We start from the raw sequence: 22,344 nt of genomic DNA on the forward strand, positions 1-22,344 counted from the left end.
TAAGGGTGGGTGTTGTGATGCCTTATGGGGCTTCATCTTAACCACTCCACTGTCGCGATAAGATAGGCAATAAGAAGCCGGTGAAGATGCTGGTGATATAGGTAAAGTTCTTGACTAAAACTCGGGATTCCAGGCAACAGGTAAACAAATGTGATTGTGAACCCGACTGAAGTCCGAGTTCATTCGTACCTAAGCTCGATGTAAAAGGTTGAAGAGCCTCACCATCCCACCGGGGTGCTTTGGTGGTTGGTTGCGTTGCGAACAGGAAAGTGGGGATTGCTATGCAAAGACGTTGGAAGGTGGGCAGGCCTTCGAACCGTCGTGAGCAGTTCTCAAATACCCTATTGAGGTCCTGCAAACCGTCACCCATATCGTTTCCATTGATGCATCCTCAGGTGAACTTGAGGCCCGTGCAGGAAGCCGAACCCGAGTGTGGGGGTCAACGGCCGCAGGGGTAACCGTTGAGCACGGGATTTCGAGAGTTCCGACGACTTCAACATCAACGTCAACAACACCAGTGGTGTGGTGATCAACATTCGGCACATCTGGTGTATAAAGACAGGACTCCTCAGATTTATGAAGACACCTCTGTGGCCGAGGGAGAGTCGTGATATTTGATGCGCTCTAGTTAGAGACAGCTGAACATGGAAACGTGTAGCTTCAAGTCTCTTCGATACTACTGCCATCCGAACGATGACCACGGTGCAGAAATGCGTTCCCAATCGGTTGGCCGGCAGAACTTTGCCAGTTCCAAACTGGAAGCGTTGGTTTCCGTCCCGTCCAATACAACGGTGGCTGTTTCGGTGCAACATGCGGCAGGAGCCCCTCACTTGAACACATGGTCAAATTCCACCTCACCTTAAACTTCTCCTAGCACACCTCAGAAGTAACATCAAAAACCTAGGAATACACTAATTCACGCACAAATGGCCGCCCTCGTGATAGGGCTGGGCGCCGCCTCGCTCCTTCTCCTGACTTATACCTACCTCTCGCGTCTCAGCAGCATCCTGAAAAGCACCCCCGAAGCAGTATTGAAGGTGTCTCCAAAAAGATGGACCAAAGAAGAGCTGCGACAGGTATATCAGCGCCTTGAAAAGAATCTTATTACCACCAAAAGCTATGCAGATCGCATTCCCCCCAAGTTGGATAGACGATACATCATCACTGGGGGTTCTGGTGCGTAGCCCGGCTCAATTGTAGGTCGCAAGATCGCTTCTAACATCAAAACCACAGGTCTTGTTGGTGGCTACATTGTCCTACAGCTTCTGGAACGTGGTCATTCTCCAGAAAGCATTCGTATCGTGGAGTTTCGGCCTCTCAACCGGGCTGACATGCTCAGTGGGCCAGCATCAACGGTCGACTTTGTCAAGGCAGACATCTCCTCAGCCGAGTCCACTAACAATGCCTTTGAGAAATCATGGCCATCCTCTGTTGCTCACCTTCCCTTGACGGTCTTTCACACAGCGGCGGTCATTGTGCCATCGGACCGGTCCAAACTCGTCTACGGTCTCTGTGAAAGTGTCAATGTTCGGGGCACCCGGAATGTCCTCGACGCAGCTCGCAAAGCCGGGGCCGATGTACTGATCTCGACATCCTCTGGCGGCGTCAGTATTCGCCCCATTGAACTCTGGATCTCACCTCTAGAGTTACTCCTGTCACCCAAGAATAAGCTCCCCGAGATAAAGAACTACCTCCAAGTCATGGACGAAAAAGACTTCTTTGAGCCACCCCGCAAGCACGAAGAGCACTTTGCCAACTACGCCGTCTCCAAAGCCAGGGCTGAGAGAATAGTTTGTGGTGCCAACAGCCCCGAGCTCCGAACTGGAAGCATCAGACCAGCAAACGGTGTCTACGGGCAACCAGGCGACAATACCCTCGGGGGCTCTCTCGCCATGAGCGACTGCCCCACCTGGTGCGCGCACATCATCCAACCCTTCGTCCACGGCATCAACGTCGCCATTGCCCACCTTGACTATGAAGCCGTCCTGGCTGCTAACCCCAAAGCACCACAAGCTGGCCGCCCCTTCATGATCACCGACCCTAACCCTCCCATCAGCTACATCGACATGTATCTAGCTATCGAGACGCTGGCTACCACTCCGTTCAAGCTCATTCGTTTGCCTCCGCTGCCAATGTGGTTTCTTTCCTACATTGTCGAGTGGTACTCCCTCTTGCCGGTCAAATACCCCTTCTTGAGAAGGATTCTGCCTGAGCTCAAGGGGGATATCAAGCACATGAAGCCTGGTTTGTTCAGTGTTACTACTCACATGGTAGCTACGAACGAGAATGCCGGTCGGTCTGTTGATGAGGGGGGATTGGGGTTTAGGGGGGTGGTGACGACCCTGGAGGGTATGGTGCAGGAGATTGTGGAGTGGAATGTCGAGCACAAGGGGGGGAAGAAGGCCAAGAAGTTCCAGACGAGTATTTCGTTTGCGGAGGAGATTGCAAAGGCGGCCGAGGCGGCGGGGGTGATGGAGAAGATGGGTAAGTGATCGTGGAGGAACGATATGCCCCTTAGGTAGGCTTTCGAAGTATTTGATAGGAACCGAATCGTTGTAATTCCAAATGATTAGCCTTCTTTGAATCATAATCCTCACAGTCATCGTGTGCTGACTTGCTGTTCTGAAGTGTCAGTCCTTTTCCGGAGGACACGTTCAGAACTGCTGTGCGCTCATACCTCGTCCATACTCGCATCGCACATGGGCAAACTGCAAAAAACCTCTCGGCATCGAGTAACCACAAGCAAGGGGAGGGGGTATCAACGAATTATATTTCCCAGTTCTGTCCCAAAATAAAAACTCCTTTGCCTGCTTCGTAAAACACAAACTCCCCTTTGTCCCACGGGACGACCCGTCCCTTCTTCCCGGCCTCTTGTGACGATGTAAACCAAGCACTCAGGAGAACATCTCACCCACAACAAACAGTAGGCTCATCAATCCCACCCCCCACCAGCCCCCCGTTCTTCACCGCTGCCGTTCCATCCGCCCCGATCACCACCGTCTTGGTCATCCAATCACACAAGAACTTGCCCAGCAATGCCCCGATCAAAATGCTAATAATCACATACCCATTATAATACATGGCCAACAACATGATAATATACGCCAGCCCAAAAGTAGCAGTGTGGATCAACGAGCGGATAAGCTGCTGCAGTGGGCTCGCGCGGAAAGTGACTGTCTGAGGAGCAACCGCTTCGTTCGACGACGACGACGACGAGGCAGCCCCGGGGCATGACGGCGCGGCGGAAGAGGGGGCAAGACCGCCGTTAGCGATCAGTGCTACCCTTGCCGCAAAGTCCCGCTGGATGTGCTCGTCGTATTCCTTGCCAATGCGGCGTAGGGCTTCGAGGAGGATGACCATCAGGATGACGCCTATGCAGGTGGCCGCGAAGGCGCCGTTGGTGGTGATGTGCCATGAAGAGGAGAGGAAGCAGGCGTCGATTGTGTACCAGTTCCAGAGCATCTGTCCCCCCCCCCCCCAAAAAATTGTCAGTTTACTTGCTCAGACAGACTATCGTAATGGTGAATGGATTGGGTTTGCTGGCGCGCGCAACGTACGGAGATTTTGCAGGCGGGGCCGTCGCCCATGCCGCCGCCGTGGCCGGAGTGTGACATTGTGAGTGTTTTCAGAGGGATTAAGTTATATAGGGATATTCTTGTCGTTTGCCGCGGGTGATCCGATTAAAGCGAAGGAGTGCGATCGAAGGCTCGAGGTTCTCACGAGGAGGGAAACGATGGTGTATTTAACAGCGGCGGCGACGAGTGCGGAGCGGAGGGTGCTGTTAGTTGGCTTGAAACTGACCACGCCTCGTTGGAGAACTTGTGCACGAGGCGCGGCGAAATTGCAAGAGATCAGAAGAGAAGAGAGGTGAGATGCGATTAAGCCCAGATATGCAAGACAAGCTCTGTTTATAGAGCAGCTTGAGGTTAAGTCGAGGTGTGTTGTTGTCTTGTGCTGCTGCCCCTCATCCCGCGTTGGTGGTTGGGATCACCGGACCTTTTTGGACGTTGCGCAACCGAGAGTCAAGACAACTAACGCTTTTCACTGTTCGGTGAGGTGCTGCCGACACCGTCCTTCGTATCTTCTCTTTTCAAAGCCCTTCATCCGGAGTCCCTATCGAAGTGGTGCAATTGCTGGGCATTTTGAGCAGATATGCGCCAGAATATCAAGGACCACAGCTTCCAAAAGCGTTCGACAGCTCGCTGCCAAGCAAGCACGGTGCGCCCCACGGCACAGGGATCACAGGATCACAGGGGGTCCCGAGCAGGGGCGGCGATTGGGCCAGTGTCCGCTACAGCAGGGCGATCCGGGAAGTTCCCCCAGCGGTACCCACTGCTGATGCAGAAACGTGCTCAAAGATGCTCACCATTTTCCTCGTGGGCACGGTGGGACACCACGAACCCCAAAAACATGAGCAGCAGGAAGGAATAACCTGATATCCATCAAGGTTCCCGAGAGCGGCGAGATGGAATCCGGGCAATCCAATTCGCCGCCTTTAGCTGTTCGCTTCCAGAAAACGCCCCCCTGAAAGGCAGAATACCGAGAGCTGCACCCCGCGGATTCAGCACATGCATCTCTTGGGATTTGGGACGAGGTCTTGGAACCTGCTCGCGATTACACCAACTCCACACACATCACTTGGCGATGCTACCCGGGCGGGAAGAGGACGGCAACAGAGCCGCCAGATTCCACCTTGCAGAGACGAATTCGGAGCCCAGGTCCCGACGCAGGCATGGGGCCTAGATATATTACCAGACCGCTCCCGGGGGGTGCGGGTGGCGATGGAGTGGTATAAGGACAGACATGTCCCGGTTTGATGCCACATGGTGCTGAGACATTCTCCATTCCGGTACCTTTTGGCCGTCACCATCTCCAGCTCCCAAGTGCTGTCTCCAAGATAACTGGGAGTAGAGACAGAGCCGCCGGGCTTATCCTCCAAGCACCATGGAGTCGCTCACAACCCCAAACTCCATCCTTCGGCGTCAGCACATCCAGAACTTCTCAGAAGCCTCCCAACTAGAGCCTCACTGGGGGTACGCCTACCGTGTAGTCCCCTGCACAAACGACCCAGGGTCATGCGCCTACCTAGACGTGGTCTATGACGCCCACGATGCAGGCATGCTATACACGGGCATCTTCTGGGCCACCGTCCTGGGCATCCTCCTCATCTGGGGCATCGGTCGCCGTGTCTTCCCAGCCCGAGAACCAGTCGACGACCTCCTCGCCCAGCTATCCACCAACGAATCAACCCCCCAACGTCCCAAACCGAGCTTCCTCTCCCGTTCCTTTGGCGCGGTCGCCTCCTCCCTTAGACACCACCTCCTCCCCACCGCTCCCCTGAGGACCATCTTCGGGCACACTACCCGCCTCCAACTCGTCATTCTCGCCGTCTTGACAAGCTACCTATCCATCTGGTCCTTTGTGGGAATCGTCTACGGGAAATGGGTAACCCCCATCAAAGGCCAGCCAGCAGACGTAGTCAACACGCGCACCTCCCTCGGCCCTTGGGCCGACCGCGTCGGCGTCCTCGCCTACGCGCTCACCCCCTTATCCGTCCTCTTTGCCGCCAGAGAGTCGATCCTCTCAGCCGTCACCGGCGTCCCATACACCTCCTTCATGTTCCTTCACAAATGGACCGGCTACATCATCCTCGTGCAATCCCTCCTCCACACTCTAGGTTGGGTTCTGATCGAAGGCTGGCTGTACAAACCCCAACCCGACGTCTGGAACAAGTGGGTGGTGCAGGAATACGCCATCTGGGGCTTCGTCGCCCTCGGCCTCCTCGTCCTCCTGTGGATCTGCTCCTTCCAGTGGGTCGTCAAGAACATCACCGGGTACGAATTTTTCCGCAAGGCGCACTACGTCATGGCCATGGTCTACATTGGGGCGTTGATCGGTCACTGGGAGGAACTGCAGTGTTTTCTCGTGCCCGGTATTGTCCTCTGGGTGGTTGACCGGCTTGCCAGATTAGTGCGGATGGGGATGTTGCACTGTGGGTACCAACGCAAGGAGGGACGGTGGGGGTTTTCCAGTGCCGAGGCGGAAGCAAAGTTCTGGAAGGATGAGAGGTTTGGGGATGTGGTTAGGTTGGATTTTGAACATCATCAGAAGGCGTGGAGTATTGGGCAGCACTTCTTTTTGTGTTTTACCGAGGGGAGTCTGTGGCAGAGTCATCCTTTTACTCCGTTGTCGCTCCCTCAGATTAACAACGTTGGGGACGTCAAGCATTCGTATATTTTCCGGGCGAAGGGGGGGGAGACGAGAAAGATTGCGAGGGTGATTGAGGAGAAGTTGAAGGAGCAGAAGGAAGGGAGAACGACGACGAATGTGGTGCTTCAGGGGCCGTATGGGGAGAATATTGTGGAGGGCTTGACGCAGGATGTCAATGTGCTTTGCGTGGCTGGTGGAACGGGAATTACCTATGTCCTACCTGTTTTGTTGAGATTGGTGAGGGAGAAGGTGAACCCCGACAGGAAGATCGAGTTGGTCTGGGCGGTGAAGAGAAAGCAGGATCTTGAATGGGTTGAGCCAGAGTTGGAGGAGCTGAGGAGGCTGGGTGCTGCGCATGGATTGCAGATTCGAATCTTTGTTACTGCTGAGGATGTTGCTCCTGGAGTCAGGACGACAACCGGCGATGAGAAGAAGGTGTCGGAGGATGTCGACACCAAGTCGGTGTCTGTGGGTAGTGACGAAAGCCAGAACCAGCGGCCTGACGTCAATGTGGCTGTCAATGAGTTCGTCGCCAACGTCGCTCAGGGCTCCACGCGCGTTTTTGGTAGCGGGCCACCGAGCATGATCACGGAGCTGCGTGAGGCTGTTGCGCAAAGAAACTCTGGATCGAAGGTGTGGAAGGGTGAGGGGAGATTTGACGTTCGTCTTGTTTGCGATGATCGGTTGGAATGGTGATTGATACCCCTTTTGTTATTTGTTCTAGAATAAGCGCCGTAAAATATTCATGCTTTCTTTTGAGCCTTTCTTCCAAACTGCCTGCAGTGCCCACACACTCATGTCTCGCGATTATCTACAGATCCCCCATATCATCTCCATACATCATGTCACCTGCATCAAAAGTTAGCAACAACTCACACTATGCCCATCAGACATCAGTACCCCTCGCTTTGTGCCACTCCTCAACCCAAGCCTTCACAAACTCTGCCTCCGCCTTCTGCACGTCAGCCACAGGCTTGGGCGGTAACCCAGGTCTAGTCTCATTAGGAAACAACCCATTCTCATCCCAGTGATGCACACCCTTCTCGATGAGAATAAACGGTTCGGAAACAGTACTCTCCCGCCCGGGCAGCCCAATCCTATGAGGCGATGCCGCACGCCAGGGATCCCATTCTCCATCAACATGAGCCAGGCGAGGGTAGCTGATGTTCACACCGCCATGCTTGTTGATCCTTTCCACCTGAGAAGGAGTCGTAATGTTGAACGCCTCCCGACAGACAGTGGACGTGAACTCGAGGTTGATCAGTCGTGAGATGAGTGGGAGTTGATCAGCAGGGACACCAGAGCCAGTTTGGAGGTAGCCCCATCTAGTCGCAAAGAATGTCAGCCCGATGTTCAAGATTGCAAGAACAGAAGAATGACTCACTCGAAACAATACTGATAAGCCCACAGCCTCCACTCCTGCGTGATATCATCCTGCTGGTAAAACTTCGAATCATAATTCGTGAAGCAGTCGTCCTGGCTCTTCCCTCTTCGTTTGCACCCTTTTACAGCTGTGGCATCGACATACCCAATGTAATTGAGCAGCTGATTCACTAGCTTCACTTCATCATAGCCACCCACGGCGAGAAGTTCTTTTGCCTCCTCCTCCCGCTCGGCGATCCCGGGGTAGAGGACCTCGGTCGAGCTGATATTCCCACAGTAATGTCCAAACTCGGTACTGTTGACCGCCGGATCCCAATTCAAGCCTTGAAGTCCGGCTATTCCCTGGGCAATGGCATTGGCAAAGTCATCGTTTCTGGTGATATTGCCTAGCCCAAAGATATTCTTGACCCGTTGTGGGTATTCGGTGTCGGTGTGGTTGATCAACACATTATCGATCGCATGAGTAAGCTTCTGAGTAGCCTCTATACATTCGCTAGGTCCATAAATCCGGGCGGCTTCGTAGTACTCCCAATAGTCATAGATCGCCTCGGGAACACCAGAGGAGGCAATGGCGCCCCAATAGACGTCTGGGTAGAGCTTGCGGAGAAAGGCAACGACTGATCCGGCGTAGGAGCCACCGTAGGCAATGTAAGGGACGTTGTGAGAGGTGAGGTTCAAGTGTTCAAGGCCGGGGAAGACGGCATTTTGGGCAAAGTATGCTTGATCAGCTAGGGCTTGATCCGTAGTCAAGAAGCGGAGGTTTTTGGTGCTGAAGTCATCAGTGGGGTGGCTTTCGCCGTAGTAGCGGTGTTCAAAAATGACACCCAACCCGTTTGTTGCTTGGGAGAGCTGGGCTACGATGCCCTTTTGCAGATATCGAAGACGACCAGCTCCATCGGTCTCACCGCCTTGGAGGACGATGACCGGACCGCCGGGTTGGTAGTGGCTCGCGTCGAACCAGTATCGGAGAAGGAAGGTCTCGTTGGTGTGTGGTTCATAGATGGAGTCATTGTGGAAGTGATCAATGGGCATTTGGATGGTTTGGGCTGGGTAGAGCTTTTCAAGGTCGGTGTCTCTGGGGTGGATGAGGGCAGTTCTCATCTCTCGCTCCTCCATCTGGAATTGGTGTCAACCAACGAGCTCACGCATGTATGAAATTGGGACCGCTCACCTGCTCCTTGAAGTCCCCCAGAGTCAAGGAAGTCCTAAAACCCTTGTATCCATTTACAACAGGCGCAACAAGCGCCACGCTGGCCAGGAGATATTGTAATATCGCCATCTTGTGTCATGCACTCAAACCACCAAGATGAAATGCCTAACTCACCTGTCTTGGCCCAAGGGGCTTATTCCACCCCTTATACCCCACTCTCACCCAGAGGTCAGTCCCTCTCTCCTCAAGTCTCCGCCTTTTCCTTGTGCAATCCTCCGGGGTCGTCGGCCTTGCACAGCACTCAAGGCCCGGGAATAATTCGCCCTGGTGAGATGGATAAGCGGGTGCAAACAGGGAAGGTAACACGCAACTCACTGGTCGTTGGACCTCAGCTTCCTGATCAGGTCAGGAGGATCGTCCGAGGTGGTGGTGATGTTGGAGTTCGTATGCTGTGTTTACATCAGCGCGTTGCAGGAGGGAGGACGACATCGGTGAGCGAGGTTGAGGTCAAGGTGGATGTGCTGTTCGGCAGTTCTCGACGCCCACCGGGAGGACCCTGTCGCAATCGCTTGGCTCCCCGCATGGCGCTAAACAGCCGCTGCCAAGGACGATATGTACAGGGGGGTGTGGGGGTCAATTGAAGATGGGATGATGGTGAAGTCCGATGAAGCTTCTTTTTGATGGAAAGGAACAGACAAGACATTAAACCCTTCACAAATGACCCTTTTCATCATCTTAAGCAAAATCCAATTTTTTGCACCCTCCCCACCCCCCCTCCCCAGGACCCCAAACCTGAAGCAATCCCGCTCAATCTCTGGACGCCACCCCTCAACTCCAATCAACAACCGTAGCATCCTTATAACACCTCACATTAACTGCATGATCATGACTCGAATGGCTCCCCGCCGGCAACTCATTCAACTCTGCACACTGCGGCACCAACTCAACCTCCACACAACCATCCGGCTTTTCCCCCCCTTCATACACATACTGCAACGTCAAAAAGTTCTGGTGATAATACGGCACCGTCGCATTACAAACCAAGTACGTCCCCTCCCCCAACCCATTCACCAACGCCGCATTCACGTCCGGGTCCCCATCCACAGTATTATAACTCCCCGGCCCAGCATTGATGGCAATATTGTCAACCGGCGCCGTGGGGTCCTGCACCAGAATCCCAAACGGGGTCAGGGGCGTGGCAGCGTCAAAGATGACGGTTGTCTCCCCGTCTTCAACCTGGTCTAGGGTTCCATTTTCGTAAAAGACGTGTCCGTCGGTGAGGGTGGTGGAGATAGTCGCTACGCGGAAGCCGGGGCCGGCGTGGATGCTGTTGACTGCGGCGTTGTTGACGGTGGGGGTGAAGTCGGCGTCGGGGTTGGTGACGTGCACGACGAGGATGAAGCCCGGGGAGAAGTCGTTGGGTGTTTTGGCACTGCCTGTGGCCAGGGCTGCTGTTGCCAGGGCGAGGGTGGTGAGGATGGAAGAGGTGTACATTTTGATGACGGTCAAGAGTCTAAAGGTAGGTAATTCATTGGCGACGTGAGTGATGTCAACATTGGGAAAAAGAGAGACGGTAAAAAGAAGGAATGCTGTCTTTATGTCCATGACATGTCGTCTCCACGCCTGCCACTTAGCTCGGGTGATTATCCTCGATCCAGGTATCTGCGGGGTTGGCCACGGGAACGGGCGAGCTCAATCACAACCTCATCCGCGATTGTGTAAATTGCTCCAGTATTCACGGCGACCGAGGAGACATCTCGGCCATACACGGTGTGAATCGTTGCATGTTGGCTGTGACACCAAACGTTCTCAGCGACGTGGGGTCCATCGATACGAGGAGTTTGAGAGCGGGCAGGTTGAAGATCGCCAAAAACGAGGGACGATGTCACGCTGGTGGTGCCGGCAGGGGAATGACGGCATACGACCCGTAGGGACAGAGGTAGGACCAGCACACTTCAGAAACCGCCTGTGCCAGCCAGTGAAGAGGGCAGCCGAGGGTGACCAAATTCAGCAACAGCAGCAGTCCACGGCAATATTTCGAGGAACGACTGACTGAGAAACCGTTGCATGTTCCAATATTCAAGGGCCCCTACATTCAAGTAAACACAAATGGACCCTTGTGTCACTGAGGGTCGATGATGTTACCGTGCAAGCTTTGAGTTCAACTGCTTCTCAATCACTTCTAAGTTGTGCGGTTCGCGGCGGGTTAACGAAGTCTTGAACAAGAAAATAGGTTCAAGGGGAAAGGTCTCGCAGAAGTATCCCAAGCCACGGCCGTCATTTCTCCATTGGTTTGGGACCAAGCAAGCGCCTCATGTAAGCTTATTTCGACCCCGTTGAGGACTGACCAACATATTGGTGGGGCTTATCAATTGTCCTCGGACAGGCGGGGAGATCCGAGACAGCGACGGGGACATCGTGGATATGGCCTTCTGGTGTCCTTCACTGTCTCGGGTTGTATGTTCCTGTATCATGGGTTGGCAGTCACCCATCCGATGGTGTCCATGTGAAATGTTTGATATGTGCTCTCCTATTTCCAGATCCCATCAACAAGTAAATAAAGTAACCAGTAATATCACTAGGCAAATGGATATCCAAAACCACCGTGCAAACCCAACACGCTCACCTAATATTATCCAAGAAACGAAACCCCTGATTACATAGCCCAGTATCATGGCAACCCGAGGTGCCAAAACGCTACCAAACCATCCCGTGACTTCCCTTGCCCACTCTTGCCTGGCCAAGCCGCTTCTTCTCCCTCACTTTGTTCCCCCTCAGCAAATCCTTCAGTCCCATTAGGAATACGCTGATGAGCGTAACACCAATGACAAGTACTATTGACAGTATAACAATGATGGGGAAATACAACGACACGTTCATGAAACGCTTCCATTCCTCCGGGCCAGGTATGTCGTAGTTCGTCTCATTGGCCACCTCGATAGCAGCAAGCGTCACCTGCATCGAGTTGAGAATGACCGAGCACACCGCAAATGCCGTGATCAAGGGCGCAAGAATATGTGACAAGAACGAGCCCCACTGCGGCAACAGGTGGAAGTACGCAAGGTTGAAGCGAAAGAACATGGCGGCCCGGTTGATGCGTGTGAGGCGGAGCTCGCCGTACTTGAAACGGCGACTGACATGCTTGTCGCCCACCAGCGAGAAGGGCTCGATAAACTCGCACCATTCCTCATAAGTCGGAAATTTTCCATTGTCCTTCCGTGGCATGAGCTTCTTCTTGCAGGCCTCGTGGAAATCGATCTCGAACCGGATAATGTGGTAGTAGCTGCGCATGAAACCGAGAGAAGCACGGTAGACTTCGGGGTCGGCGTGTGCGATGTACATCCAGAAAGCCCTGGAAAAGAAATATGGCGGGATGGGCTTCATGAAAATTGTCTCGTAATACCACACCAAATGAAGCCCTGGCTCTTCATCTACCACAATCCTCCGAGTATGGGCGGCATGATGGTGGAGTGCGTTGATGTGGTCGTAGGCGGGTGTTTGGACGAAGATGTAGCGCATCAAGGGAAGAAGCTGATCTAGCTTATCCGTGAGATGCCATCGACGTAAATAGCCATCAACCTTGCCCTCGGGGCCATCGACATGTCGTGCACGCTCACCAAGCCGTATGCGTGGCTGGCCAGGCAGGTATGCTTTGTTTGGGTCTTTGGACTTGAGCAACCATGTCGTTGGTCGCTTCGAGTCTGTGTTTTCCCCATCTTCAACCCGTACATACTCCAGTTGTGTATTTAGTTCTATCGCCAATCCCTCGAACTCGAAAGACATATGTGCGCCGCCATTTGCATGTGGAGGGTGGTTTATATTGGCCTCAACTGCTGTTGGACTTAGTACGGGATTAACTTCTTTGAGATCAGGCGGAGGGGTTGATAGAGAGACTGATGGTGGTGATGGACGGGGTTTTGCTGGTTGTCGTGGTTGTGTCTCTGTCGGCGTCTGAGTCGCAGCCATGGTTTGCCTGTCGGGGAGACTACCCGGTAGGTTTGGGGTTTGGGTAACGGGGCTCGATTTGCGGGACGTCGTCGATCGGTGGAGAAGTGGGTGGTTGTGAGCAAGATGCGCAAAGCCAGGCGAAAGTTATTATTCGAAAAGCCTTTCAGCTTCTTTACGTCTTTTATGTTGATGAGATGGGCCAATGTCAAGAGACAGCTTGCGCACTTTCAGAGCAAACGGCGTTGGGCTGCTGAGGAACATGAGAACCGGGGTGCGCGCGCTGTTGGCAGTCGGCATGGCACAGGTGACAGGGTTCAGCTGAGGGCCCATGTGCGCCAAGGTGTTACCACAGGTATGGTTCTTGGCGCATATTGGTTCAAGAGCCACCTCCCGTTTGGCTGACGACGCGGCACGTGCCGCCTGACCCACCATCTCGAGACGAGGTGGTGCCTTACATCACTGCATCCAACGGCCGCATCTTTCGATCAAAATGCTGATAACATACAGTGATCGATGATAGATGCTGTGTAAATAAAGTCTTCAAACTGGAATCTGAAAAAGTAGAGTTCGGTCAGGCGAAACAAGAATCCAACCACCACTCAAACCAACGTCTCTTTCAGCTGAGAGCCTTGACTAGGCAGACTGGCGGTGTAAACCTGAACTCCGGCTGACATTGATGGCCACCGCAAGCAAACAAAGAAAACTGGAACATGCAGCAAAAGATGCCGTTAATTATTTGCAGAAAAAACAACCCGACAACGGAAATAAAAATGAGAAAGATATCTGCCCACCAGCGCCCAAAGAATATGCCAATACGCCGTCTGTCCAACCTCCAGCTCATACTGTTACAACAGTATCCCGAATATGCCGATCGATACTCCAAAGTCTGGTTAGAGCCCAGAGATATCAGTCGTCATCCAACGTCAAGTCAACCACCTCGGTCGCCAGTCTCTTGATGCCTCGAGGTGTTGAGTATGGTGGCCTAATCCGAGCGTGGCGCTTTACCTGCACGGCCATAGCAGGGGGAAACCGAGTTGTGAATGTGTTGATGCGGCTGGCAAATATTGGAGCCAGCACTCGCGAAGTAGCCGGAGTAACGGTAGAATGTCGAGAAGATGATGGGGTCAACACCGTGGAATTGCCCATTTTGCCGCTAGGCACAGGTGTGGGAGGCTGCGACCTTGTTGAGCCAGGTGTTGGCTTCGCCCCATGTATGTCTTTCAACGCTCCTCTAGCTTGTGCACCCCTCTGATCTGCCTCGGCCTTCATTTTCTTGAGGTTCTCATTGATCAACTGGTGTGCTATTTGTCTTGCTTGATGGTCATCCCCAGTGACCATTATCGCCAGCCCTGTCGTCGCCTTTTTGAGTTTCCCTCGCCTTCTGTCTTTCTTCAGCCTACTTGGCAGCATGCTGTTCCCTAATTGCAGCACGCTTTGCCTCGATTTCCTCGAGCGCTTTCTCGACATCTTGGGCGGCAAGGAGCGCTGTTTTGTGCTTCATCTTTGCTGTAACAAATATCGGCGCAACCGAGTTGGTTTTCTTGTTGCTTTTCTGGTTGCTCTCCTGATTCCTTTCGTCGTTCCTTTCCATCTTCTTCCTGTGCCGTACCTCCATGAGCACTTTTTCGACCATCTCATGTTCCCTGGACTCGTGCATTACTAGCAAAGCCTACGCACCTTCGACCTTGTTCTTAACCCCAAGTCGAAGGTTCGCCCTTTGAGCGGCAGCATCGACCCAAACCCAGCGAGTCGCTTCATTGGTTCTGGTCCAAGTCGCTCGAGTTGTTTCTTCAAGGCTGTACAGGCGTATGTTCAAAAATTGGACCAAGTAATCATAGCCTCTCCAATCTCTATCGTTTATTGTATGAGGATCGCAGGTGGGTGTATTGCCAGTGGTTGCCTGTGTTGTGCCCTGCTGTTGACACTCAACCATGGCACTGGGTGCTTGTGAAGGCACGCCAGGCTTGGGCACTTGCTAGGGAGGCTAGGGTGGGTTGCTGGTCGAGACGCCCATGTTGCCGGCTGTTCGGCGTTGGGTTTCTTCTTCAGATCAGGCACCCCAAATATATGGACGCTTCCTCGGTTATCGGGTGGGTTTTGATACAGCTGGTCGCCAACGCTATAACGTTTATGGGCAATGAGATACAAGGCCGGAGGGGTTGCATAAAGTGGCGCAGCTGTCAGTCCTGGTACTGGGAACCTGCCCGAGGGCGTTGGGTGATGTGCTGCTGCTGCTGGTGTTGGCGTGGACACCGGGTACATTCCTGAAGGTGGCGGATACAGTGATGACGATGTCAACATCGGGGTTGGATAACGGCTTGCTGCTGTTGCCATTGGCTGTGGAGTCATTGTTCGTACTGGTGCTGTCAGCATTGCTGGTGCCGCTGGTGGTGGGTATGGTATCGGCGCTGACGGCACTGCATGACCAAATGTCTGCACCGAAGCCCGGCCTAAAAGCAAATTAACCCGAGCAACCGGCAAACCCCCCATCAGCTCCTCAACAGGCACGGGCATGGCATTCTCGGGGCGAGGCGGTTTACCCCAATCCGACAGTTGAACAGCGTGGGCACCTAGTATAGCCCTGATTCCAGGTGTATTTACTGTTACAAATGCATCCTTGGCCTTTGACGCTTTCGCCAACCACGCGTCCTTGGCTGCTTTGCTAGGAGTTACAACCTTTGGTGGCAACGAGACTGCCATTATCCCGGGAAAATTGACAGTGTGTCAAGTAAGTCAAGGGCAAGTAAGAGTCATTGACATGCTGAGCCTTTGCAGGATAAAGGGGAAAGTATATGCGAATGGCTTTTGTAGTACTCTCGAAAAACAACTTCACCACGCCACATAAACGGCATGTGCAGATTACACCTGGAAAATTGGGACTCCAAACCCACGCTTCTTCCGGTATGGACCCAACACACCGAGCAAAGTTTGTTTCCAAGATGGTGGCAAACATGTGCCGGTATCGAGGCGCTAGAAACGACGTGTGTCCTGCACTGAGCCTTCGGAGGAGAGGGACCCAAAGCAATGAAAATTGCTTGGTTTCGATAGCACCCGCGCCAGCCGTAACTTTGAAGGCCGGTGACCTCAGCAGCGCGTCATGTGTCTTGTCTTCGTGGAGCCCAAACACAAAGTCGGAGAGGCGGTCAGGTTCCACAGCTCCTGATGGGACAGGTTTTGGTTGTGCGAAATCGACGAGCTTGTTGCTGATTTCTTCTTCGGGTTCCAATGGTCTGTAGAAGAGTTTAGGGATGTTAAGTACATCGATCACCTGTGTAGCAACGTGTGTGTAGTATGTCGTGTGGATATCGGACCGAGCAGGAAGGTGTTCGTGAAGCTGACGAAGTCGGTTCAAAACCCCAAGCACAAACGGGATCTGCTTGATGTAGCTTTCAACGACAGTCCTCAATCTGTCACGAATGGCATCCGGGCCAAGCACAACGCCAACAACCGAAACCAAGCCTTCTCCGTCCCGAGTTCCTAGCGCATGATTGTCTACCGCTTCCAAAGCTATCTCTGCCAGCTTTTTCAGTAGCGACTTTGAATCATCGTCACCCAATCAGCTATAGCCTGACACCGATGATGCGCGTCATGGGTATCTCAAAATTGCGGCGACAAGCCCCTTCTCGATATCCATCATGGCCAAGCTACCAGCCTTGATCATTCCTGCAGCCCAGTAGAAGAAGCTCGACGACATTCGGCCCTCAGTCTGAGATGCAGCCTTTTCGAAGAATTCGAAGTCCTTTGTCTCCAAAATCGCCTTCAATATCCGATCCACATCATGATAAGGGAGGATTGCTAACCCTTTGTTCTTGTCCAAGTCCCAAACCTTTGCACAGAGATATCGAAAAACCAGCATATTTCGAACTGGGAAGTTCCAGGGCCTGTTGGGCCGCTTGTTCGTGTTGATATACCAGCAAGCAAGCTTTTGCACCATTTTTTGTTCCAGATGGTATCAGCTTGTCAACATACTGTGGGGCCCTCCGCTGCCTCCAAAAAATCAGCAGCGCTGTCACGGGCGACCAGTACAATTGCGGCCTCCAAAGTCGAATCCTGCCCCTTGAGGGAAGGAAGGTCTGGTTGAAGCCGGTTTCGATCATCGACAGGAATGTCGACAAGAAGCTCTTTTCCATTCTCCACTAGACGGCGGATAAGGTAGCTCGTAGGCATTTTGGCGACTGGGGAGTCTTCCCTCTCCATTACAGCAAAGAAGATTTCCTAGGGTATCTCCTGCTGAAGCTTGATCAAGGCATCGGCGATCACCTTATCCCGGCCTTCCAGCCGCTCGGGTACGTTTTTCTCGAGATATGTGTTGTCGAGGCGATAAAACAGGTGGTTCGTAGGTCTGTGAGCTTTCGGCTAGTCGAGCCCATTGCATCAGCGCAAGGCGGAGGTAGACAGTGTCGTCAATCTTTCCTCGAATTTCTTCGAATTCTGAGCGAAGCCCAGCTCTGAGGTCGTCGAAAGCATCCTGTTAGAGCAGATCAAGAAACGAGACGCGTTCTTTCCCGTCGCGCGCGTCGATATCGGAGTCGTCATCGCTGATGATTGAGATTGGCGATTATTTGCTGGTCTTTGTCGGTCGCAATGGGGTATTGCTGGCATGAGCGGTGCGGCGCATACCTTTTTCTTTGGTGGTAGCATTATAACGAGGCGGCATTGGACGCGACTCGAGCTCCAAAAATCTGGCTGCCACTCGACGCGTTAATTGGAATGGGATGCGCCTTGCATGAGTGGGGCGACAAAAGTTTTCGGGCCCGTGGGTTAGGGTTGACCAGGGGAGCATCTGGCTCATCACCCACACTGAGCACAGACTGAGGCAAGCAGGTCTACAACATCGCTGCTCGGTCCTGCGGTCTGATGTTGTCGAAAAATGAGGATCTCTTATCTTTCTTGATTGTGGGTTACCTCCCTAACATGGAATTATTTGCCGCCTTTCTTTGGCCCGAAAAACTCCGCCGGCAGCTCGAAACTAGGATCAAGCTCCTCCTTCATAGCTTTCACAGAAGCTGCAACAGCATTGTATCCAGACGCAAATGCCACCATCTCCGGGGGAGTTTCTAGTCATATTGTCAACGAGCCTCCATATTTTGCAGTATGGCGTACTTACTTGGAACTTGACCTTCCGGGAAATAGGGTTTCAGATCCTCCAAGACGAGATGTCCTTGGTCCATGCCAACACTACTCAATATTTGGATAGCTGATGCTCGATTCCTCCGGACTTTCTCATATATTTCCAGTCGCCTTTCAATGTCTGCTAAATTTGAAGCGCCATACAGAACAATTCCTAGAACACAACCATCCTCGAGTCCTTGGGCGCCTCCTTGGCCTTGATCTACGTAATTGTTAGTTTGAACATAGTTATATGATAAGTTCCAGGGGTCACTTACGGGGCAGCATTGGGTGAGCAGCATCACCTACCAGAACAAGCCTTTCACGGTGCCAACTTGGGATCGGACGTCTGTTTAAAAGCGGCCAGCGTTTGACCTCGGTGGCTTTCCTATTCAACAGTCAACTTCATTATTTCCCAAAGCATATAAGGGTCAACAAACCCAATCACAGCTCTCAGCTTAGGACTGAAAACCTCTGCACCAAAGGTTTCTAGAACGCTATTTTTATCCACCTTTGCTAAATAGTCTTCCCTAGTGGCTGTTGCCATGGCAGGATCATGATACAGACCTACGAAGTTGTGGATCTCGCGGCTGATAACAGAGTCAGCAAAGCGGATTACAAAAGAAACGTTGTTACTTACTCTCGACATGGATACGAAACTATCCTTCTACTTGTTGCATTGTGGGTGATAATCCGCATGCTAACCTTCCTACTGTGCTCGTCTTCATGCCACCATCGAGTTTCAGGGTCTTCAGCCAATGAAGCGGCTGGAATCAGAAAACGGAAACAGGTGTTGTAATAGGCAGAGGGCGATGGCTCAATCTTGCTCCCTAGCACCACCTCCGTGGCTAGTGAGTGAACGCCATCTGCTCCGACGACAAGATCGGCAGAAAGTACACCTCCGTCGGCGAGGGTGATGGAGGGAGTGGCAGGGTCCTTCAATCTGTCAGCCAAATTTGGCAACAAATAGGGTTTATACTACACACATATCGCACAACTGCGCGCTGCAAGTGAAGTACCACTGGAGTTCCAGGCCCCTCAACTGCTGTCGCCTTCCTCCTGAACCAAGCATGCAAGTCAACACGGTGGGAAAGCCACAGGTCATAGCCATATTGGGCGCGATTTTGTTCTTGAGGAACAGAAAACAGAGTGTTCAAAGTAAGAGGGTCGAGGAAGGCCATTTCATCTGCCTTGACAAAGCGTTCGGCGACTGGGTCAAGTCCCCATTCAAGGAGAAAGCGAGATGCGTTAGGGGGTACGGTGATGGCGGCTCCGACTTCGTTGTTTGCTGATGTGCGCTCGTAGATCTCTACCCGGTGACCAGTTCGTCGCAAAGAGACAGCTGCCGACAGCCCGGCGATTCCAGCGCCGACGATGATGATGTGAAGCGACATTTTACGGTGACAGGTGAGACCCATGCGCAAGTACTACTCTGGCAATTTGAGGGCCGTTGGGACCTTTAAATGCGCTGAGTTGGAAATTCTGGGCCAAACAACTCGTACGACGTTGAATCATGTGGTTGCAATTCCGTGGGGGAACTCCCACACTGATTTGTTCTACATGGCTGCATGGCTCTTTATGTGATTTCACTATTTTCAGAGAAAATATGCTTCTATTGAAATGGTGAGAAAACACACAAACCAACCACAACACCACAAATATACCCTCAACAGGGTCTCTGAATGAACACACCTGCGTGACAGTGGCTCGCTCGCAGGCCGCACTCCACGTAGGACAAAGAAAAGACTCTATGGGTTCGCAGACCACATAATAAGCACTTGATTGGCCTGATCAGAGGGCCAGAATTGCCTGCACGCGTGCAAGGCACAAAATTTGAAGAAATAAAAGTCGATGATCTGTCTAAAATAGAATGTCCGAAGCAGACCGCTTATATACATGACCCCTGAACCCCCGAATCCTCCGAGAGCCCCACTTCCTTACGCAAACCCTCAGGCCTGTGAGCCGCACCCCAAACCAATAAATATTAAATATTAAATTATTTTAAATTACTCCGGGTAGTACAGTTACGCTTTTATTAATAAATAAAATAACGAACGTTTTTATAAATTTTACTTATTTAACGGTAAAGTTTTCCAATCTATAGTATAAGATTCTAAATAGCTTTATATAATAGTTAAATATCCGTTAGGATTTTTGTAATCACGTTAAACTTCTGAGGAAGTAAAGTATAAGTTTTATATAACCGTTAATTTAAATTGATTTAGTGAAAGGGGAGCGATATTCCGATATATTATATAAAAAGTAAATATATTATTAAAATTTTTTAGAGGCTTCGAATATGTTTATACGTAGATAATATTGGGATAAAGAACTATGTAGTGTAGCTTTAAGCTATAACTAGGGTATCACTAAGGTCCCTAATATATTTAGTTAACTAATACTATTCCTTTGATAGCCGCGTGGTGCTTGATTGCCTGCGTTACTTTTTAACCACCGGCTCTCGAGGTGTAGGTAGATAATAGTGAGGCCGTGGTGTGACCAATTAGTCTGTTCACGTGTGACAGGATTAAAATTACAAATCGTGGATTCAAAATATGGATCTGGAGTCACGGAATGTTACCCTGGCAGGAAGAGATCCTGTCTGAAGTGCTCAAGGAGAACGCGCTGGCAACGATCACTGCAGTTGTTGCTTCCCTACGCAGATTACTGGCGATAAGAAACATTCGTCCTATCCACACTGCAGCTCAGATTTCGGCACCTCACTCCCCCGCAACTGGGGTCTTCACCATCAAATACAGAAGAGAATGCACAACCTCAGCAGCCGCCACGCCCGTTGTCTCACCAGCACCATCATAAGCCGGCGCAACTTCCACGACATCAGCACCCACAACTTTGAGCCCAACCAGTCCGTCAAGAATAGTCAATAGCTCCCTCGACGTCCAACCACCCGGCTCAGCAGTTCCCGTTGCTGCATCATTCATTAATCACACTATCACCCGGTTTTGTTCAACATGACAACTTACCAGGAGCATAAGCAGGATCCAGAACATCAATGTCAACACTGATATAGATTTTCGCGTCTCCAACTCTGGATTTCAGCCTCTCGATAATCCCGTTGATACCAAAACGGTCAAGATCCCTGGAGGTAACAAATTCAAACCCGCAACGGCGATCATTCTTCATGTCTTTGACTGGGTGGGCAAGAGGTGCCCGGATGCCTGCGTGAATGCTGGAATTTGTAATGAGCCCCTGCATTTTCCGTCAGCTGAGTTTAAAACGTGGTTGCTTTCATGAGACTTACCTCCTCGTGGGCAATGTGAAGGAAGGTTCCGTGGTTTACCGCTCTGGAACTTTTGTCAGCAGATGGGTTTGTTGAAAGAAGGAGAGAAGTGGTCATACCCATAGTCAGAAACATCACCACCCAACACCTTGGGGTTCCAAGTATCTTAATCATGTACAATATCAGCCTTTGACCCAAAACCATTGCAAGGTAACTGGCCGAAACCCACCGATATGAGCATCGAAATGAATAACAGAGAGTTTCCCCCATTTCTTGTACGCTGCCCTCAACGCAGACAGCGTGGTGGTATGATCACCTCCCAAGTTGATAATCCTCGGGACAGGGGACAGGTCCCTAGAAACAGGAGAGCGGGCATTGATGATGTCGTGGCCGGTTTCCAGCTGTTTGAGCGCGACGGTGTTGTCCAGTCTGGTCATTGGGACGTCTCCGCAGTCGACGATTTTGACGTTGCTTTTGAAGACGTTTTCCCCTGGATTTTGTCAGTTGATTGTGCGCCAAGGGTTTGTTGGTGCTGGTGACTGGGCTCACCGGTGTATAAACTCCATGCTGCATCTGCGTAAATGCGCGATGAGCCAGATCTGATTGCTCCGGGGCCGAAGCGGGCTCCTGGTCGGCCGGTTGTTGCCTGTGGGTGATGGTTAGTTGATGGGGAGTTTTCAGCGGATGGGCAAGCGCTTACAGTGTCAAATGGTGCACCGAGGACAGCGATGTCATATTTGAGGCTGTCACGCTTTGAGAGACAGGGCAGATATGGAATGTTGGCATAAGTTGTTAAGCCCCATGGTATGTCTTCGTTGTCGAACGTGGGTACGGTAGATAGGGGGGTTTGGGCGAGGTATCGAAAGTTATTCTGGGCTTCCAAGCTGTGAGCGACATTGACCAAGCCGAAGCCAATGGCCAGCCACACCAGGGAATGGACAGTGTCTTGCATGTTCAGATTCAATAGAGTTGTTTCAACCTTTCAGTTTGTGATGTGACACAAAGAGCTTGGTGCGGGGATGATGGGGTGTAAGCAAATGGCTACGGGAATGTTCTTGGGAATGACTCTTGAGTGGAGATGGTACGTAAACAAAGCGCTAATCCGACAACTACCCACCTGGATTGAGGGACCACGTACGGAGTAGATTTTCTGTCATTTATATATTCTTCCCCATCAAATGCATTGAGTACAATATGGAAATATAAAGACATGCTTGAAGAGCACTAATCAAGGTTGTTTTGTTGGACACCAACACACCTGAAGACGATTTACGTCATGGTGGCCGGTACAACCCTAACCCCT

General features: G+C 51.9%; 10 protein-coding genes across 10 annotated transcripts; 2 read left to right on the forward strand and 8 right to left on the reverse strand.

Annotated features, from left to right (window-relative positions):
- Positions 1-344: 344 nt before the first annotated feature.
- Positions 345-2,705, forward strand: QC763_116390 (uncharacterized protein). Its single transcript, XM_062908208.1, has 3 exons — positions 345-1,176; positions 1,234-2,518; positions 2,629-2,705. Exons 1-2 carry the CDS (start codon positions 927-929, stop codon positions 2,490-2,492), a joined length of 1,509 nt encoding a protein of 502 aa, XP_062771264.1. The 5' UTR covers positions 345-926; the 3' UTR covers positions 2,493-2,518; positions 2,629-2,705.
- Positions 2,706-2,716: 11 nt separating this feature from the next.
- On the reverse strand, positions 2,717-4,319 carry QC763_116400 (uncharacterized protein). The gene is made up of 2 exons (XM_062908209.1): positions 3,558-4,319; positions 2,717-3,462 (listed from the first exon to the last, which is right to left on the reverse strand). Exons 1-2 carry the CDS (start codon positions 3,612-3,614, stop codon positions 2,908-2,910), a joined length of 612 nt encoding a protein of 203 aa, XP_062771265.1. The 5' UTR covers positions 3,615-4,319; the 3' UTR covers positions 2,717-2,907.
- A 625-nt stretch (positions 4,320-4,944) lies between these two features.
- Positions 4,945-6,906, forward strand: QC763_116410 (uncharacterized protein; the record flags this gene model as incomplete). The annotated part of the gene is made up of 1 exon (XM_062908210.1): positions 4,945-6,906. One exon carries the CDS (start codon positions 4,945-4,947, stop codon positions 6,904-6,906), a length of 1,962 nt encoding a protein of 653 aa, XP_062771266.1.
- On the reverse strand, positions 6,903-8,872 carry QC763_116420 (uncharacterized protein; the record flags this gene model as incomplete). The annotated part of the gene is made up of 3 exons (XM_062908211.1): positions 6,903-7,535; positions 7,595-8,709; positions 8,765-8,872. The coding sequence occupies 3 exons, from the start codon at positions 8,870-8,872 to the stop codon at positions 7,097-7,099; spliced, it is 1,662 nt and encodes a 553-aa protein (XP_062771267.1). The 3' UTR covers positions 6,903-7,096.
- An 89-nt stretch (positions 8,873-8,961) lies between these two features.
- Positions 8,962-11,138, reverse strand: QC763_116425 (uncharacterized protein; the record flags this gene model as incomplete). The annotated part of the gene is made up of 2 exons (XM_062908212.1): positions 9,735-11,138; positions 8,962-9,067 (listed from the first exon to the last, which is right to left on the reverse strand). Exons 1-2 carry the CDS (start codon positions 10,346-10,348, stop codon positions 8,962-8,964), a joined length of 720 nt encoding a protein of 239 aa, XP_062771268.1. The 5' UTR covers positions 10,349-11,138.
- Positions 11,139-11,440: 302 nt separating this feature from the next.
- On the reverse strand, positions 11,441-12,709 carry QC763_116430 (uncharacterized protein; the record flags this gene model as incomplete). The annotated part of the gene is made up of 1 exon (XM_062908213.1): positions 11,441-12,709. One exon carries the CDS (start codon positions 12,707-12,709, stop codon positions 11,441-11,443), a length of 1,269 nt encoding a protein of 422 aa, XP_062771269.1.
- Positions 12,710-14,087: 1,378 nt separating this feature from the next.
- QC763_0019270 (uncharacterized protein) lies at positions 14,088-15,391 on the reverse strand (the record flags this gene model as incomplete). The annotated part of the gene is made up of 3 exons (XM_062905371.1): positions 14,088-14,339; positions 14,892-15,048; positions 15,105-15,391. 3 exons carry the CDS (start codon positions 15,389-15,391, stop codon positions 14,088-14,090), a joined length of 696 nt encoding a protein of 231 aa, XP_062771270.1.
- An 886-nt stretch (positions 15,392-16,277) lies between these two features.
- On the reverse strand, positions 16,278-16,858 carry QC763_0019280 (uncharacterized protein; the record flags this gene model as incomplete). The annotated part of the gene is made up of 2 exons (XM_062905372.1): positions 16,278-16,583; positions 16,661-16,858. The coding sequence occupies 2 exons, from the start codon at positions 16,856-16,858 to the stop codon at positions 16,278-16,280; spliced, it is 504 nt and encodes a 167-aa protein (XP_062771271.1).
- Positions 16,859-17,611: 753 nt separating this feature from the next.
- On the reverse strand, positions 17,612-19,256 carry QC763_116440 (uncharacterized protein; the record flags this gene model as incomplete). The annotated part of the gene is made up of 6 exons (XM_062908214.1): positions 18,787-19,256; positions 18,441-18,736; positions 18,241-18,390; positions 18,079-18,188; positions 17,799-18,023; positions 17,612-17,748 (listed from the first exon to the last, which is right to left on the reverse strand). The coding sequence occupies exons 1-6, from the start codon at positions 19,216-19,218 to the stop codon at positions 17,612-17,614; spliced, it is 1,350 nt and encodes a 449-aa protein (XP_062771272.1). The 5' UTR covers positions 19,219-19,256.
- An 884-nt stretch (positions 19,257-20,140) lies between these two features.
- On the reverse strand, positions 20,141-22,242 carry QC763_116450 (uncharacterized protein). Its single transcript, XM_062908215.1, has 7 exons — positions 21,742-22,242; positions 21,591-21,687; positions 21,271-21,531; positions 21,161-21,206; positions 21,063-21,105; positions 20,785-21,010; positions 20,141-20,729 (listed from the first exon to the last, which is right to left on the reverse strand). Exons 1-7 carry the CDS (start codon positions 21,991-21,993, stop codon positions 20,521-20,523), a joined length of 1,134 nt encoding a protein of 377 aa, XP_062771273.1. The 5' UTR covers positions 21,994-22,242; the 3' UTR covers positions 20,141-20,520.
- Between the last annotated feature and the right edge of the window lie 102 nt (positions 22,243-22,344).

This window comes from Podospora pseudopauciseta, chromosome 1, assembly GCF_035222475.1.
Source record: "Podospora pseudopauciseta strain CBS 411.78 chromosome 1, whole genome shotgun sequence".
In the NCBI taxonomy this organism is placed as follows: Eukaryota; Fungi; Ascomycota; class Sordariomycetes; order Sordariales; family Podosporaceae; genus Podospora; species Podospora pseudopauciseta.

Excerpts from the sequence above, each read along its gene's own strand:
- QC763_116390 (XM_062908208.1), top strand. The coding sequence starts at position 927 with ATGGCCGCCCTCGTGATAGGGCTGGGCGCCGCCTCGCTCCTTCTCCTG. Across the intron at positions 1,177-1,233 it reads CATCATCACTGGGGGTTCTG|GTCTTGTTGGTGGCTACATT; the intron begins GTGCGTAGCCCG and ends TCAAAACCACAG.
- QC763_116400 (XM_062908209.1), bottom strand. The coding sequence starts at position 3,614 with ATGTCACACTCCGGCCACGGCGGCGGCATGGGCGACGGCCCCGCCTGC. Across the intron at positions 3,463-3,557 it reads GCCCCGCCTGCAAAATCTCC|ATGCTCTGGAACTGGTACAC; the intron begins GTACGTTGCGCG and ends GGGGGGGGACAG.
- QC763_116450 (XM_062908215.1), bottom strand. The coding sequence starts at position 21,993 with ATGCAAGACACTGTCCATTCCCTGGTGTGGCTGGCCATTGGCTTCGGC. Across the intron at positions 21,207-21,270 it reads TCATTTCGATGCTCATATCG|ATACTTGGAACCCCAAGGTG; the intron begins GTGGGTTTCGGC and ends TACATGATTAAG. Across the intron at positions 21,106-21,160 it reads GGTGATGTTTCTGACTATGG|AGCGGTAAACCACGGAACCT; the intron begins GTATGACCACTT and ends CAAAAGTTCCAG.